This window comes from Cyprinodon variegatus, unplaced genomic scaffold (assembly GCF_000732505.1).
Source record: "Cyprinodon variegatus isolate N-32 unplaced genomic scaffold, C_variegatus-1.0 Scaffold56, whole genome shotgun sequence".
Lineage (NCBI taxonomy): Eukaryota > Metazoa > Chordata > Actinopteri > Cyprinodontiformes > Cyprinodontidae > Cyprinodon > Cyprinodon variegatus.
In genome coordinates this window covers 319807-339080 of record NW_015150509.1, presented here as the reverse complement: position 1 = coordinate 339080, position 19274 = coordinate 319807, and the positions used below count along the sequence as shown (strand labels likewise).

At 36.9% G+C, this 19274-nt stretch overlaps 1 protein-coding gene across 2 annotated transcripts in view; it reads left to right on the top strand.

Moving 5' to 3' along the window:
* Positions 1-19274, top strand: part of LOC107082562 (gamma-aminobutyric acid receptor subunit alpha-3-like) — a 159667-nt gene that overhangs the window by 50239 nt on the left and 90154 nt on the right. For both annotated transcript variants that reach the window (XM_015371318.1, XM_015371317.1), the window contains exon 2: positions 9696-9802. In XM_015371318.1, the coding sequence (XP_015226804.1) occupies positions 9717-9802 (86 nt within the window). In that variant the 5' untranslated portion in view covers positions 9696-9716. The remainder of the gene's footprint in view (positions 1-9695; positions 9803-19274) is intronic.

The following is a 19274-nucleotide window of genomic DNA, read 5'->3' as shown; positions in this document are numbered from 1 at the left end:
ATCCAAAAAATGACAGCACGACTGGAGAATTGGCCCGAAAATGGCAAAAAAAATCATACAGTGCATGCTGTTGTAGTAATGTTTTATGTGTTTCAACTTTTCTTAATGCAACATGTCATGTTTAGATTTAATTAACACCATCAGGTCTCTCATGTTTCCGCCACTGATGTTTATCCATTCATTAACCTTTCTATTTACAGTCATCTACAAATTATTTCTCTATTATCCTTTTAACCTTTGTTGTACACTGTTTTTTTGAAGAAATTAGTAAAAAAAACAGGACAGATTGGACATCTGAGCCAGTAAAAATAGGGAGTTTTAAGATGCGAATTACGTACGAAATATCAGCTTCAGTTCAGGAGCTTTAGGATACAGGATGTATTGACATCCCCAACAATAATAACTCTGTGTTTATGCCTAAACTGACTGAATAGAGAAAACAGTCAATCATTATGAGACTAATTTAAAAATGATGCCCCAGCGGGGTAGCCTGTCTGTTTTAATGCATCTAACCGGCTAAAAAACAATCAAAGGCACTTGCATGTATTACAGAGCACAGATTACTGTTGATATTCGGTCCGTGACCGTTCCATCAAAACGAATGTGACAAGATCTGGGGCTATTTTTAGTGAACAGCCTCTTGGATTACATGGTTATAAAGCTCTGTCCTAAATTCAACAATTACTGCAGTTGAATGTTTTCTGTCTGATGAGGAAGTCTTGTTAGGAGACACTACTTTTTAAATGGCTTTCTGGTTCTACATTCATTTAATTTCAGATAGAAAAACACATTAATCTCTAGTTGACTAAGGCCTGGCACTTCCTATTTTATCCCTTACTATCTGTATTGTTTTATATTGTTTTAATTCTCCCATTGTCATACAGCAAGACTAATAGCCTGGCTTGTAATGAAGGCCTTCAGAGCTTTTAATTCTGTCACAAGCGATTACATCAGTCATCGGTTACTTTTTCCCCATAGAAAAAGGACTGACAGTTGAACTGAAAACAAATGTTAGAACTGGAAATGGAGCAGGCTTTAGGTCTGCTGTCACCTGAGGCAAGCTATTTATAATTTCCCAACAAAAGCGTCAGGTCTTTTTTTTATGTCTTTTTTACTCTCTCGCTTCGTATTCTCTGTTTCAAGCACAATCCAAGAAGCCCCAGGGATCACTGAGCCCCTCATTTGCATGACAGGAATGGGTAAGTCAGGTACATTGTATGGAGTTGCAAGCAGTCTATTTGGTCTCTCTGTGTTTTTGGTATACAGAAAAGATGCTGTGGTACTTGGAAACTGCGTTGGTAGTGGCGTTTTATAGCAGCTCTAATTGGAGCTTGTTTGGCGAACATGAAGTAAGAAAACATCACAGCAGAAATCCTATAGGACACGAGAGATTATTGAGTTTACATTAGGCTTAAGAAAACACATAAATCTTAGCCTTTTTTTATTTGTCCCTCTGAAACTTCAGTTCCTATTTGTTAAGCATCTAATTTGTACAAATATCTGTTTTTTTTGTGTCACTTATCTCTTCAATCACAAAGTTCCTAGTTGAAGTATTTGTAAAACTTTTACATGTTTTACTGTACAATCACAAATATAAGTGTGAATTTGTAAGAGTCCCATATTTATTAACAAAACCAGCCCAGTTTTTTTCTCTCTGCTGAACCTTTCTGCCTTTGATTCCGGCTTTCATTTAGGGGCTTCAAAGTAAAGGGGCTGTCAACGGATTAATTTGCATTTATATATATTTTTTCTATGTCTTTATCATATAGCAGAAACAAGTTTCTGAAGTCTTTTGTTCTTTACCAATTGTGGACCTTTAAAAGTCTTTGTGAATGTAATTAAATCAATGATAAGAGTTAAGGGAAATGACTTGAATATAGACACTGTAGTTAGCAATGAAATTTTCAAAAATACATTGTAGAGGAAGAAAATGATTTATTTTACACCAGATGACACCTTGCTTTATTGGAAACATAAATACAGAAAAAAAGAACATTCTGTTAAATGAAGAAGAAAGGAAACAGATGAAGCTGGAAAAGAGAATGAAAAGTTTGAAAACTGAATATCGCTGGGGAAAAAGAAAGCTATCTATTTACTAGCATTTGTTAGGCAGCACATGATTGGTTTAATTTGACACAGTCTGGAACTTGGTTTACCCTTAAGTATGACATCAGTTGAAAGGGCGATAAGGGTGGAATTTATTAAAAGTAGCATTTTGGCTAATTTGCATTTCCAGGCTCTGTTCTTCTGGCTGTAGTTTGTTCCTCTCGCTTTAATTGAAGTAACCTAATTTTGAGGGAAATCAAGTGAACAAATGCATGTGAATGCATTTATATCCTGGTTAACATAATGTTTAATAAAGCTTGTGGTAATCTGAATAAGGAAGGACAAGATTAAACCCAGATTCTGCTTTTATATTTTAGTTTCATTTTATTGCAGACACCCTTTACCTTTCTATTTTTATCACAGTTTAAGTTATGTCACTTAATTTTTTACTTATGTTTTTCTCAGTTAGCATCACAATCTTAATTACGCTGTTTTATTGCACTTTTGAAATCAAACCGCTGTTGATGATACAGATAAATGAAGGGGTTTACTTTCTTCCAAAGCTGTGAACACTGCAGGGTCATTGTCACTTTTTCCTTTTTATGTTTCATTTCACGTTTTTCATCTGCAGGGAGATCAGTCCGGTACCTGCTCCTTTGTCTTCACAGCAAAGCCTTTGTAAGTTGTGCAGGCTGTGATTTGACACTGTCTTTTAGGAAAATGCATTGATATTCCCGGAGATGTTGTCTTGTCTTGCAGGCAGCATATGTTGCTGTAAAATTTCAGTGTACTTTTCGGAATTAATGCTGCCATCAGAGAAGAATAAATGTCCTTTGCCAAGGGCACTGATCTGTTCCCATCACCCAGATTAGCTTTTGGGCTGATAACAGTCAGGATGACCCTTTTCATCCCTGGTCACTGTGTGATGGTCCACCCCAGATGTCTTTAATCCCAGAGAAGTCAAAGTTGTATTTGAACTTCTTTTTTTTTTATCTCTTTTAAAATGTTACACCTTGAAATTTCATTGTGCTTTTGTAACTTTAACTTTTCTAACTTCCCTAAATTAATAAATTAAAAGTATGTCTTACAACTGTCTTAGCTATAGATAACCCATATACAGTTTAGCATACAAGATTGTTAGCTCTACCTAGTTTCTATTAAAGCTGATCAATTTTAATTCGGTTGTATGCTTTGCTATAAGGCTACCCAATATATAGTAAATATATCCCCATTGCAGCATCATAATGTGTGAAAACCACTGAGGACTTGGTGAAATCTGGACGAGCTACTATATTGCATAAAATGTATCACACTTTGCATACCAAAAAGATATTCAGCCTTATAACCAAGAGTTCTTATGGTGCACTGGGTGAACCCCATTCTCTCTTCACCTCCACAAGCATCCAAATACAGGAGGGGATCTGAGAATCACAGAGCTAATTAAGTTTAGTCTCAGATTTATGCAGGGGATTTGCAAATCCTGTTAAATGCACATGCATAAAAACATATATATATAGATTTTCTTAGTGTGTAACTGACTGACATGTTGTATTTTGTATTAATCTGTTGATGGTGGGCTTCTCCTTCTAATTCCAACTACTCACATGATATAATAAAAATCACCACAGCTCCCATACCTGGCTAAGACGATAGAGGCAATACTGTTAAACAACTGAGAGTTTGGAAGCCTATGGGAGCGAAGGATAGGTGAGGAAAATCAGTGTTGTGTGTCCAGAGCCCGTAACATCATCAATGACCCCTCACATCCCCACCATGGACTGTTCTCCCTGCTGCCCTCTGGAAAGAGGCCTCGTAGCATTCGATGCAGGTCCTAAGATTTTGAAATAGCTACTTCCCCACCACCATCAGACTGCTGAACTGTTGTGAAAACTCTTTATCATGACACAGCCTCTGCATCACACTGATAACACCAATCCAAAAATCTGCATTTTTGCACCAAACATATTTAATGCTCTGAACTTAGATATCAATGCGTTTTTGTTTTTTTTTTTGCACCATGCTTTTTCTCACACACTATTTACATTTGACCACTGCTGCACTGTAAGAAAATTAAATGTTATGAAAGCTGTACAAAACAAAATTTTGTTTTGTATTCACAGTGTATACAAAATGACATAAAGTTGTTAAAGTCTAAAATGGGGATTTAACATGAGGCAAGCTCTTAAGATTATAAAGCTGCCCTTCATTACACAATTTATTTATTTTTTTTTAAGTTTTTTTTTTTATTATTCCGCCTGAATCTGCAACTCTTTAAGAGCTTTTTTTTGTTTCAGAAATCTGAGATGGACTCCCTTCTTCAAGTGAATAAAGTCCAGTTAAAAATAGGAACAGCTCATATAGTACACAGTGGAAAAGGAAGGCAAAGCAACTGTTGTTCCTTCCCTTACCTTTTTCCAAACTACAGTATTTTAGTTTATTTAAGGCTGTAGATGTCTTAGACTCCATAGCTCAACAATATGAGTATCAATACACATCCAGTGTCTATGTCTAAATTCATGCAGAATATCAGATTTGAGAAGAATGTTTTACCAACATTTACCTTATACCCATGTGTCTTACTTAAGCAAAGTATTTATTTTTTTTTCTTTTTTTGATCACGCTGACACAGAAGCGTTTTGGATTATATTACTTTTCCTCTCTTCTTCAAGCTTTATTTAGCTGTTGTCTGACGTGATGATGTCACATTTGTTCAAATTTGACACGAAATGTGAAGGTTTGAGATGTATAAGGCTAGAGCTAGCGCTGAATGGTCTGCTTGATTGAATCAGTAGAGGGGACTAAGTAGGTGGGACTCCCAGTTCAGTCGCTATATGTTATAGGGCTCCTGCTGAGGCACTTTCCAGAAATAGCCATAAACTAGCAGCAGTTTTGCTGATTGCAGATCTGGCACTGAGCGGGGTGTTTGCAATTGCATCAAAAAGGGGGTAGTTTTCAATTGTTGGCCCTTCTTTGAAGGAAACAGAGGTTTAAAATGTGTTTGATATTTTTGAAATCTGTGAAGCACCATAAAAATCATCCTAGCTTGCTGAAGGATTTAGGCATGTAGAAAAATTTAAAGACCTGGAAGTGCTTTTGTCTAATGTAAAGAGCTGCAAAACTGTACACCTTATAGATGGTTTTGGTCTCAGAGAACAGAAGAAGTTGCGCTTAAAGCTATTGAATTCCTTGTTCCCTAAAACCCAGTGTACCACATGTGCATGATGACCTTTAACAGTACTACAGCAACAGAGTAGGCAAAAATGGTAGGTTATCTTCAAAGCTTGTCTGAATGTGAGTCATTACAGTTTATGCATGTTTTACTGGAGTGGTGGAGTAACAGTAGCTACATCCAGCAAGCAAGATGAGTTAACAAAATATAATCTCTAGAAGAATGAGACAATAAAGATTTCACTCATATTTTAGGGAAAATATTGAATCTTTATCAAACTGATATAATTAAAGCTTAATTAATTGCAAATCAGGATGGAATACTTCAGTCCAGGTTAAACAAGTCCTAGATTTGCAGTTTGTGATACTTATTGAGGTTAAGCGTATGCCTGTTGTGAACTTACATTTTGGGCCTTTTATTTCTGTTAAAGGTTTTATTTCTTTGGGTTCTCAAGTTTGCTTTGTTTTTCTCTGTGTTGTCTAGATTTAGATCATTTTTGTATTCTTAGTTTTGCTCTTCCTGGTTATGTCTTTTCATTAACATTTTTGGTATTATTTATTCGTTGGTCTAATGTTAGCTATAGTTATTTTCTTATCTTTAGCTTAGGTTTTCCAGGGCTTCGGTAATCTAAAGTCCCTTCTCTTATTCTGTAGTTTATTCCTTATTTTGTAGTCATTAGTTTTATTCCCCTTTAGACTTATTTAAGTTCTTTCATGTTACTTTTAGATTGTGTTGTTTTTCCCTGCTTATTCTTTGTTGCCCTCTTGTGTCCTTTCCTTTCCCTTAGCTCCTTCTAGGTACTTCTGTCTACACCTGCTCCCTATCAGCTAATTATTCCTCCCATTGTTTCTGTCTCCATGTAGAAGTCTCCTGTTCAGTTACTCATTGCTCGATCCTTGTCAGTCTTTAGGTTTTTTCCTCCCTAGTGTCTCCTAGTTTTTTTTTATTTGTGAGTTTCTTGTCAATTGGTTCTACACCATGGATCCTTTATTTTTACTTCTTCATTACATTTTGCAAGAAATCATCTCTGCCTCTTCTACTCTGCATTTGGGTCCACAACAACATCCACCAACCCTGACAGGGCCTAATGCTAACAAAGCTGTTCACAGATGGATTAAAGGGTTTCATTAATCTCTGATTACTAATTAACCATTCAGTTTTATTCTGAAATTTAGTACTTCAAAGTAGCAGTAAAATAACGCTCTAAAACTGATGCCAACCTAAGTGATTAGCAGTTTTTCTTTTTTTTATTATTAGTTATGAAATTACTGCAACACGAGCAATTTAAAAGAGGTGAGAGTCTCTGACAGCTTCTGACATTAAGTGTTGTCAACCAACCTGGTGGGAACTCTGTATGATTCCCCTTTGTCTTTACAACGCGGCCTTTGAACAAAAACGTCCTTTCTTACTTCAAAATAAAAGTCTCTAACGTGATATAGGCTGTCATACTAAATGGATATAAGCTGTTCTATTCTGGGTGATTAATAATATGCTGTCAGCAAATATGTAGGAATCCACGAGGCAGACTTATTATTGTGAGATCTTGTACCATGGGATCTCATTATGTCCTTATGTGGGTATCAAATCACTTTTTTATATATATATTTTCATGAAAAAAAAAATCAATTTCCTTTAACATAACATGGTGCTTAGAAAGCTCTTTTCAAATAATGACTCATCCTTTCAGTAACCAGTGGTAACCAGTTGCACCATTAACATTATAAACAGTATATCCCTGAAAGGTATCCTCAAAGCAGTTCATTTGTTTACTCCTGTGATGATTGGAGCTCTGCCATAACACAGAGGTCACCAATTCCCCTGTGGAAACTATTTGATCCTCCTTCTATGCAGTGGGGAAGAAGAAAAAAAGCACTGGATCTTACACAATGGAAGCCTTTTTAGTATGACACAGCTGTCACAGGTGTGTGCATGTAAGGGAGTACTCAGTTAGTGGGCATTCTCCCCCTATCTGTTTTTTAAGCTGCTTTCAAAATTAGGTGGAGCAATTTCTGAGCCCATTTATTTTTTAATGAGGGGTCATTTATTTGTGCAGTTAATTGCTGGGCTCCAAACTTCTTGTAATAACTGATAATAATTCATGCGTGAGAAACAGTCGCTGTGCAACACGGGAGGAAATGAAGGCGGAGGGAAACAAGAAAGGCGGCTGTTCCTCAGTTTCTGTGATGACGTGACTGACGTGTGTTTAATGTCCTGGAGCAATGAAGATGGTCAGGACTCAGATGAATATGTGCATATGTAATATGCTGTTAAAATAAAATATACATAGTGAACTAGATTGATATCCCTTATTAAATAATTATTAAATCCACTTAAGATATGATTTCTTAGATGTTTTTACAGTAGGATTTGTCAAATGTTTGTAGATATACCTAATGTTAAAAGGTTCTCTTTACCTGTATAAGCATCAAAAATGAAGATTGAATTAAACAAAGATAAAACATTTTTGATAAGATCAAAGGAGAGAGCTCAGTTTGTTTAAGTCTAGTGTTAATATTAGGCTGTCTAGGAATTAGTTAAGAAAAGCTTTTTTTATATGACATCATTATAGTTCAGTTTAATTCAATTCTGAAGTATTTTAAAGGTCAAACTACCTCCTGATATCTGATTGTGTATGGGTTTTTTTTATATTTGTTTTTTTTTTGTCTCTTTGGCTTTAGCTCCTCACAAATATAGTCATGAAACAGCGGGATGAATTACGCTCAAGCAAGTTCAACAGAATTTGCAAATAATAGACAGTAGAAGCTATTTGTCAAACACCTAGTGAGTAAGTAGAATACTAACAGGAAAACAAAGTGTGACATTCTGCATAAGGCTGTGTGATGGATGCACTGATGCTACTAGAGTCCTGCATGCAAATCGAAGAATTAGGAGACAAATAGAGTTTGGGGATGACAAAGATTGTTTACTATAAAAACTTGCTGTTTCATTTAGAAAAAAATTCATCGCAGTTGTTGTTTTGCCTTGCATTCTGAATCAAGCCTCACACAGAATTGTGCCAAGAATGCATCCATCATTCTTAACATTAGTATTGTGCCATAACTGAAATGGCAGCCTTTGCCAAGGCCAGTAGCCTATTTAGAAATTTAAAGAATGTCTTAATCGATCTTTTGGCTTTTGTGCCGCTTTTGTGCCGCCACACATGTTCACATGTTGAAGTTATAAAAGTTGCAGTTTTGTTTCTTGTTTTTTTTGCTTACAGAATAACAGGCAAGAGGTAGTTTAGGAAAAAAACAAAACAATATTATTTTTGCATTAATGCCAAAAAGTTCAATCGTGGTCTGATCTGATATAGTATCTTTGCAGATTTGTGATATGGATTTGGATATCTGAGAATATGACTTTTTTCTCTCTTTCAGTGGTGGCTTTCTTTCATAAAGAAAAACAATGGAAGTGCATGACTAATAGTTGTCCTTTCAACAGATTTTCTCACATCTGCTGTGGCTCTCTGCAGCTTCTCTGGAGTTGCCATCGGCCTTTTAACTTGTTCTCTCATTGATGCTCTCTCTCTACTTGGCCACTCAGTTTAACTTAGTGCCATTGGTGTCAACATTAGGCCTCAAGGATTTAAGATGTCACACAGGGTCAACACAGCTTAGTCAAAACTTCTTCTATTACGTGTAGAAGGTAATTCATCATTTAGAATAAGCTCTGCTGGAACACAACCAACCCTTATTGACTGAAGTTCCCATCCCATCAAATACTCCTTTAGTTGTTTTTAAATTTTCTCTAAATATCTCCACAAATCTCTCTCTGATCTTATTTCTATGCTTGGAATTCAGGATGACAAATGTTCTCCAATTCCTTGATCTGCGAGGCCTTCATATAACAGCTGGATTTGTTCTGAAATGAGAATACATACAGTATGTGTGGAATTCATGCATTGCTGGGGAAATTAGTTGCTCTGAATTTCCTTGAATGGTACCAGAATGAATGGGGTTGAATGCAAATGGACAGCAGTTTTCACGTTTTCAATTTTTAAAAGCTAAAAAAAAACATTGCAAAAATAATTGCATCACAGCTTAAGATTCTGTTAGAAAATTAGTTCATTTTATCAATGTTTTTTCCAAAAAGCTGTTTCTTTTTTTGTTTTTCTTTTGTTTTTATGCACAGGCAAAAATATTAAATGCCTATAGATCACATGGGGATTGGATTGGAGTACCATCCATTCATTACCAGACATTTTCACACATTTCTCTCTACTCTGCTTGTAAAAAGTGCTTGATTGCATTAAGAGAAACAAAAGCACAAAATTGTTTTTCTCCACCTTTTCTGCTTCCTTTAACCTAGAAGAATGAAATTGCCTTAGAATCATGCAAAAGCTAAGAAGTATTTAGGTTGGTGATGCAAACTAAATGCAAACTAAATGCAGCAGTATATTCTAAATACGGAGAGAGAGAGAGAGTTAGGTCATTACACTTCTCAGCTGTTTGCTTAAAATGTTCTTTTCTTTTCTTTTCAGGATCCTCGTTTCTGAAGCAATATGGCAGCTTTACAGACGAACCCTAAATCACCAGACCTGAGCTTGTGGGTCTTCATCGTTTTTCTCAGCCTTTTTCCTCAAGCCAGGTATAAAATATTCTTTAGAGCTCTTTTGTTGTTGTTTATTCTTTTTATTTATTTATTTTTGCTGTTGTCTTTTTTACATCAACACAGGCTTCTTTTCTGACTCAGACTCTGTTTCAGTGTTTTGTAAATTTATTATCAACCCAGCCTTTTAACTGATGGTCTATCAAACATCATTAAGAGAAAATGTTCTCAGCTTTCACTGTCATTTAGCCAAATTAAGTAGCCTGTTCATCAGTATATATAAGGGCTTTTCAGTAGAGGGAAAAAAAAAAAAAAACTTTTACCAATGGAAGATTGACAAGAGCATTCTTATTTTCCATCAATGCCTTTTTATTTCTGTGTACACACAATTTTTTAAGGCAGCGTGCCCTTCAGACTTTAGGAGTAAAGTGCAACTCACTCCATTTTTTTCCTAGAAGTCATATCTAAAGTTTCAGTTTGTTGCCCCATCACTGTAAAACCTGTGCGCTCCTCTGCACCGGTCCAGACTCTACTGACTTTTGAATTAATTCACATTGTGCAGCACACATTCCACAGGTATGATTGCCCGTGCACAGCATTTTCACTCCTGCATCTTGTGCACATTTCTCAGTCTGCATGTTGGAGTCAGCAAAAGAAAAACAAAGAACATGCTGCATGTCATTTTGTGATTTCAAATGAAGAGATTGAGCGGGTTTGCTGTGTTAGCTCTGCTGATAAGGTAAACTGGTGTGGAAGACATAGGGGTGTTCAAATCGCTTTAAAATTTGCACGAGAGCTTTGACAAAATTTGTAACAATGGATGCTGGGATAGGAAATCAGTGAGAAGGATTAGCCCACTTTACTATATTATTTGGCTTGGCTTGCTTACTTAGAGCACAGCGTTATTGTTATTGTGCATAATAAATATACATATAAAGCAAGCCTGCAGCAAAGAGAATGTTTACCACGTTTATTTCAATGTTTCACCTATGCAAAATATTTACAAAATGTGACGGACCAAACACAAACAGGTTGAAAGTAGAAAGTTCAAGGATACTTAGTCAAGATGAAAAGCTTTAGATATTATATAGTCTATAAAAAACAATTTTCCTTCCATTTCTCTGTCTAGTGCCATTCCTTCTGAACAAAATGCAATTTTACAACAAATTACGCACAAGATTAGAAACAAAAGCGAGAAAAGATCAGGAGAAGAAAGCAGACAGACACTTAAGGATGTCTGCCACCTTTCTCATGAGGTTAAGGTAAAACAAAAAAGAGACATTAACACTGATTTCTATACTTAATTAAACTCTAAAACTGTTGATGTACTTTTGCCTTTATTTCAACCCAGACTGTCTCCCCATAAAAAGGTAATTGCTTGGTTTTCTCACACATTTCAAAACTACAGTTTTGAAATTGAATCCTACATTTTCACCGCATTATTTGCTTATTAAGCATTTAATCCCATTTTTCTATGAAATAGGTGATTCTGATTTAAAAACACTATTGATAGAGACAGATAACCTCATTATAACTATAATGACTTCTAACTTTTATTGTTTTATCAGCTGTTAGAATGAGTGTTGCTTCTTAGTGTAAACTAAAAGTCACAATGTCGTTTTAAACTTTAAAACTGCTGTGTCGTCATCATGATATAGTGAGGTTGTTAGTACTATGCACCATCCATTTATCTATTTTGCTTTGCCGTTGGGCAGGTGCCTGTTTACGTCGGCAGTGATTGGGTTAATAGAGTGAAGTGTGGAATATAAATTGTATTTGTTCAGTCAGGCAACTTGCATGTGAAAAACAAAATCACTATTCAACATAAACATTACTTTCAGCATAGTAAAAGCAATAGTCTCATTAAATAACTGTTAGAATGATAAATAAGAAACACGCTGAGCACAGTTCCTGTGGGGCATAGATTTGTTTATAGGGCGGTCGATGGCATGATAGCTAAAAATCCGCAAAATTTATGGAAGTCATTTCTACTTTGCTGAACTTTTCTCTCTGGTCCTGAAAACTAAACCTGTGCACATATTTTGCCAGGTTTGACGATATAGTCATGGTTATTACTTTACACTGCTAGAGATAACAGGTTTATTTGGGTGACACTTTGCACTTTGCTATGCATTTCACACCTTTTAGAAGGCTCTTGGAGAGAGAGCACTTCTCCACTATTGGTTTCTTTGCTGAGATCATAGCCCGCAGAAGAAAAGTTGTCAAAATGCAACACAGGAGACACAGCAGCTGTAATACATGGAGCCTAATGGAAACAGAGCTTCGGCTGCAAGAGGAGAAAGCAGGCTTGTTTATGTGCTTGCTATGGCAATTTTCTACATTCATCTACCAAGAACAATTTGGATTTGGAACAATTCCTATTCAGATGTTTTTGTATTGATAGGTTTTACTTTAATTTATTCAAGGTTATTACACCATGAGAATATCTCACTGGCCTTTACCTAGATCCAATTTTCCAAAATGTCAACAAATGCAAATAAACAAATAAAACAAAATATAAAGTCTTTGTCATTTATTAGCATTTTATTCCCCTCTATTTAGTTGTTATGCAGTGGCCTTGTTCAGTCAGCAATCCTTCCATAATTCATTTTGTCTAAGTTAAACTGTACATAATGACTGATTTAAAACTCATGAGGACAAAATATTGCATGCGCCCAGAGCCAGTATTAAAATGGGATTTGTTTAAGTATTTCTTCAATATTCATCCAAGTTTAGGAGTAATCCTGCATGTGTGAACACCCTTACAGGATATCTGCATATCAGCAAAGCCGTTTCTCCCTGAGAGCTGCCATCTCCCTGATGCTCCCTGATGTTATCTGTAGACTTGAAATCGGCTTTGCTACAGTTGCTGCAGAAGAGTTTCTTAACGGATTAAGGTGTAACAGACAAATCCTCCATTTAAAAAGGCTGTCAGTCTGCAAATTCTACATTTCTATGTTGCTCTTCTGTGGGTAGATGGAGCATAATTAGGCATTATTCCCTGCAGTCCGTGTTTTATGTATGTATGATAATACTGCATGGAGCTGAGGGCCCATCAATCCATAACCCCCACCCAGAGGATCAACACTTAAAGGGTGTGGACAGTCAGTTCGTCTTGTTGTCTATTTTGTTTGCAATCTATTGCCAAGCTTCTGGCTAACGCGGCATATAATCAATAGCTATATGCATCAAAGAGCTGTATGTACACTTCGCCAGATGATTGGCTCCGAACTTGAGCTAGTTCTATTGGCTGTCTTGACCCAACTCACATAAATTATTTACAAGGCAGCGAGGGGCATCACTTTGAGAGGCTACCCGGTCAAACAGATAACATTTGTTTTGGTGGTGTTGTCAAGGTTAATGTGCCACAGGTCCAGACAAGGGTAATGCATTCATGGCCGAACCACTCTGCCAAGTCAACGGGCAGGAAAAACAGTTACTTCAGAACGTCAAACGAAGCAGAATCAAATCAAAGCGTATAGGTCAGGTTGATCCACTGCAGGTAGCTCATATTTGATTAAATTTTGTTTTTATTGGTTCGACCTTAAGGTGATGTTTGTGATATTTTATTGAAGAGACAGAGGTCGCAGGGGAGGATTACAGTGTGCTCCATTCATCTCTATAACTGCGAGAGAGGTCAAGTGTCTATTATTTTTAGAGGAAGGATTTAGAAACTGCATTAATGCTGTTTATTTGGTGAAAAAGAAACAATAGCTCCTACCATGTACCTGCCTGACTTTTTTTATTAAGCTGATTTTATCAAATTATTTTCCATAAAAAAAAACCCCACAAATAATACATTTTAAGTTCACACAAGAACAAACGATAGAGATGACCGAAAAAGGGCAAGAATTTAACATGTCCAACTCTAAATTTGCAGTATTTAACCTTTACATATATGAGTTGGCAAGTGGCCAAAATGAGTTAGAGAGCTCAGTCATCCGGGGAGGACTCAGAGTAGAGCCGCTGCTCCTCCACGTCGAGAGGAGCCAGTTGAGGTGGCTTGTGCATCTGGTTAGGATGCCTCCTGGACATCTACCTGGTGAGGTGTTCCCGCTCATCCCACCAGGAGGAAGCAAAGGGAAAGACCCAGGACACGCTGGAGGGGTTCCCCCAGAGTTTTATTGTCCTATATTTTGACTATTGTTTTGACAATACTTAGCTTGTACATAAATAAACTTCAATTTTCAAGTACATTTGCTGGTACCAGGTAGGATCCCTTTGCCTTCAGAATGCATTTAATTCTTTGTGAAATTAATTCAACAAGGTATTGTAAACATTAATCATATAGTTGCTGTAGAATTGTTGGGTTCATGTCCAAAATTCTAATATCTCTTTCACCACATTCCAAAGTTGCTCTACTTGACTTACTTCTAGTATTTGTTGAGGTGAGTGGAGAACAGTTAATTCATTCTCACTTTTAAAAACAGTTGAGGACCCCAGCTTTGTAATATGGCATGATTTCCCTATCCTGCTGAAAGTAGCTATCAGAAGATGACATTAGGGTCAAGTGTGGTCATAAAGGGATGGAAATGATCATCTTAATTAGTGAAAAGGGGGGTGGTGTTTAAAAAAATGCTTGATTGGACTAAGGGGCATAAAATGTGCCAAATTTTTTTAACTCTTCCCAACACCGCCGCTAGTCTAGTTTTTCATGCTTTCAGGCTGTTTAGACTAAATTTGGACCCTAGTGTCTGAAAATTGCAGCTTAAAGTGAGAGTAATTGGACAAGGCAACATTCTTCAGTCGTCTAGATCTAATGAGCCTGAACCACATGTAGCCTCGTGTTCTTGTTTTTAGCCCACAAGGGTGGCACCTGGTGTTGTAATCCATCTACTCCAGGAGCACCGTACTGTAGTTCATCCCATTTCATGTCATAGTTTTACAATAAATATGCAGCCAAATCCTTCCATTTTTGGATAAAAAAAAAATCATATATAAAAGGCAAACTGTAAACATTTCTGATCAGGCTGGGGCTGCAAAATAAATGGGGCAGCTTTTACATTGCAGCTTTCATCTCAGCAGGTGATTTCCCAAGAGTTGAGATGTGTCACAATTTCATTCTGCACACCATTCACAAGATGCTATTATCTTCTATAGACTGCTGATCTGGTTCTCAGTATTAACTTCCAGCCCCTTTCCCCACTATTAAACCTATAGGGGCTTGTTCTTTAAAGATTCCAAAAAAGTGGCATTAAAATTCATGTGCAATAAGTGGGCATGCAATAGATGTTATAAAAAAAAAAGATTGCTGCACACATTTTCAGGTGCACAAACCGGTTTGATTCAGTCCTATTAAAATCTAGCAGGTTGCCTGAGATACTGACACTCTGATAGGCGCTATGTAAGAAAGATGAGGTTCTAAGCCATATATTTGGAGGTGACAATTATTATTTCAATAATAACAATGACAATACTAAATATTATATTATACTTTATCTCACATAGATAGGCTACCTAAAGTTGCTACAAACCCAAGTGAAAACAGAAAATCATGATATATGTAATAAAATGTGAAACATGAGGTTATCTTTGTCTGTTGATTGCCCTGCCCATCCCATCCCTCTCCGACAAAGAAGGAGCTGAAGTCAGTTTCATTGCCTTAAACAGCTGAGTTTATGTCCCTCAACTCCTCTTAACAGAAGCTTGACCTGATATGTTACAAAACACTGTAGATTAATACAATAAAATAAAACATAACCGTTCTTCATGCAGAGTCTGTTAAAGAACATGGGGTACAAAAACCTTCTGGGCACTAAATGTATTTAGTTACTGACATTTCACAGAGGAACAATTGCATAGGTGTACCTAATAAAGTGGCCTCGAAGTATCTATTCATAGTGGACAGTAAACAACCAGAGGGGCAGGGCAGGGGTGTCATGCAGAAAATGACTCGACAAGCTAGGAGTCAAGCAATACAAATGCTGAGTGATCAGGCTGACCACACTGGGACACCTTCCAGTATCATTGATCGCGATTCTAATTACTTCAGAGTTCCAGTCAATTTTCTATTGATATGGTGAGGGTCTGATCAATGATGTTCCAAGTCACCAATTACCAGTCAACCCCAGCAGGTATTTGTCACAACAAAGGAGGAAGGGGAGTTTTCTGCAGCTGTCTATAGACTTGCTCCCTGAATGCATTCTTTAAACTTTTTTATGGTGCCTTTAAAATATTCTACACTTAACTGTCAGGCATAAGAGCTAAAGCTATAAATTCTTCTTTTATTAGTATAACATAGGGAGAGAAGGATCTGGCTCAAGTGAAATAGTCACTGCAATACATCTGCATCCTTCCACAGCAGCAGCATCCACCCTCTGAGGTACAGTCAGATTTGGCAAAGCTTTGGACAAGAAACCAATTCAGTGCAGATTAACATCACAAAACATATGAGTTCAGAAATATCATGTAGGCTTTAAAACAGTTCAATGTATGGTTAGCAATTTCTGATGTTGTTAGGATCCAGACATATTTATTAGACCGTTTATCATACAGTTCAATTTAGTGGGTACGTTAGAAAAGATCAACACAAAATCCTGTAAATGCACTTGAATTAATCAAAAGACTTGGGGAAAAAACTGGGTCTGAAACAACACTTATTTAGTAGACAGACTATACATCTCAGTGCAGTGTTTGCCGAACCAGTACTAAGTGAATTATAATTAGAGTGAGTTTTATTTTTTATCACAGCTTCACCAATCAGTTAACAGCTTCTCACATTGTTTGCTTTGAATCTAAATGATTGCTGCCAGAGAAGAAACCGAGTGTTTAATTGTATATTCAAAATACCATTCGGTGATATTAAATCCTCCAAAAGTATGCTTTGAATCATTACCCTGTCTTGCCAGTTCAATCAGGGGAAATAACATTTATTCATGTCATGTTAGCCCAATTATTAGATCCAACTAGGAAAAGAGTAATTGTGTCGCTTTTAAACTAGAAGTATAATGGACTCCTTTGAGCCCAAAATGAGGAAGTCAGAGTCATGTTTTACTAGTGCTGGGCACAGTCCAGTTATTAGCTACGGGTGACTACCTATGTGTTTGGAATCACTTATTAAAAGATGGTTGGGAATTTGCCCAGCATATTTAAGGTTTTTTATTTTTGTAGTGAAAGGCTCAGACTGACCCTATTTGGAGCAAATGACTGCTGTTAAAATAGCATTTCCCTCATTGAATGCTACTTTGAACTGTTTGACCAAATAGGGAAAATTTGACATAAGTCAGGTGGCATTCAGTGACAATATATTAACAAAGTTTTCTTCAATTTAAAGATTTCTTTTCCAATTTCACCTCAGTAAGATAAGTTATTCACAAAGCACCTAAGGACTGGGAAGAGATTTTAAGATAAATATGCTAACAGTGATGAGTGAGTTCTATAAAAAACAAAAAAACATCAATACAGATTAAATTAACTTTACCATCTCCATACCTACAAATTAAACAGTTTCTGCCATATGATGAGTTGAATTTGGTAAGGTAATTATGACAAGAATGGTTATCTAGAACACTCCTGTATGCAAAGACATTTACAACCGTGCAGCAATCTCTGCTCTGGTTTTTAGTTTTAGCAGAGGGCAACACACATATACACTTTCCTGGCTGGTGAGTGAAGGAAGGGGCGGCCTAGTCTGGTCTTTATTTGCACTGTGGTCCTGGTGCTTTGTTGGATGAAATGTAGATTTTAATGCTCCTCTATTCTCTCCAAAAGCTTTGCCCCTTTGTCTAGTTCACTTTTTTCACCTTCTTTTCTCCATTTTATGGTTGTTTTGCAAAATCAAATTACTTCATACAAGCAATCAATCACAATAATATGTTGACATGCTAGTCATTATTAATATATAAAATGAGAAGTAATAACATGTCAAATAACAACAATATAAAAACAGCAATGAACCAATCAAAATGATTATGAGCATGTAAATGAGATACATTCAAAGTGTTGATGTTGTGTGACAGTTAATTTCATTTTCCTGAGCTTCATCTTCATGACACTTTCTTAATCCAGTCCAACTGATATGATCTGTTAATTTCTCTTCATTGATTAGTAGGGGTCTGTTTTCTTTTTGTTTTGTTTCTTGCTTTGGTAGCAGCATTCAGATCCAACATCTGCATTGTTAGATCTAGTGTCTTGACAATGCTAAATAAGGATGTCCCAATCCAATATTGTGATCAGAAATTAGTCAGATAATACATGCGTCAGTTACTCTTAACCCTATTGTCATTGACTATTGTTCTCAGTTTGAGTAATATCATTCAGTTAAGCCTGATATGTCAAACTACAAAAGAAGTGATTAAGGTATGTATGATTATTGAGGGGATGGGTGGCCTACTAGTTAGGGCATAGAGCTTGGAATCCTGAGGATCTAAGTTCAGGCCCAACTCCCACAGACTGCCACTCTGGGTCTCTGAGCAAGACCATTAACCCAACACAGCTCCCCGAACGCCCCACGATGGCAGCCCACTGCTCCCCAAGGGGATGGTTTAAATCTCCAATGTGAGATCATCCATCCATCTTCTAACACTCCCAAGTTGGGTCGCAAGGGGTGCTGGTGCCTATCTCCAGCTGTCAATGGACGAGAGGCACGGTAGACAGGTCGTCAGTCCATCGCAGGGCAACACAGAGACAGAAACAGGACAAACAACCATTCACACATAGATAGGTTTTACACACAGATGCACACCTAAGGAGAATTTAGAGAAGCCAATTAACCTAACAGTCATGTTTTTGGATGCTCAGGAAAAACATGCAAACCCCATGCAGAAAAACCCCAGTCCAGGAATTGAACCCAGAACCTTCTTGCTGCAAGACAGCAGTGCTACCCACTGCGCCACTGTGTAGCCTCAATGTTAGATCAATAAAGTTAAATTATTATTCATGAAGGGTCAGTTTCAGTACCAGGCAATAATCTATATAGCAATATCTGTATCGTATCGGTAAAGTCAACATGGTAGTCAGGCCTGGCCAGTTCACGGGCCAATCAAAAACAGTAACACGATGGTTACTGGACCTGCTTTTGGTACCTTTGGCAGTATTTTTAGATAAGTAGACCTCCTGAAAAACTAAAATATCAGGACCTTCATAAAGCTTTTTTGGAGAAGGAAGGGTGAGATTTAAAACATTGCGGTAGATGGCTGGGTTTACTTTGGATTTCAAAGAAATAATTGACCAACACCAGCATATGAGATGGCCTCCTAAATCATCATTGAATGAAAACTTCAAACTACACCATGCGTTGATTCTGTATATCTGTAATCTTCCTTCAGGCTGTGAGAGTTGGATTTCCAAATTGCAAACTTTACTTTCATCTGAAAACTACACACTGAACCACTATGCCTAGTTCTTTTTCTCCTTAGGTCAGTTGGATACTTCTGATGTTTTCTCTAGTTCAACAGTGGATTGATACAAGGAATGTGACATTTGTACCATATTCCATGTTAGAGATGTGTGTATTTATAGTGGCTCTTGATTTATTGACTTTAGCCAGAGTCCACTCTATGTAAATCTCTCA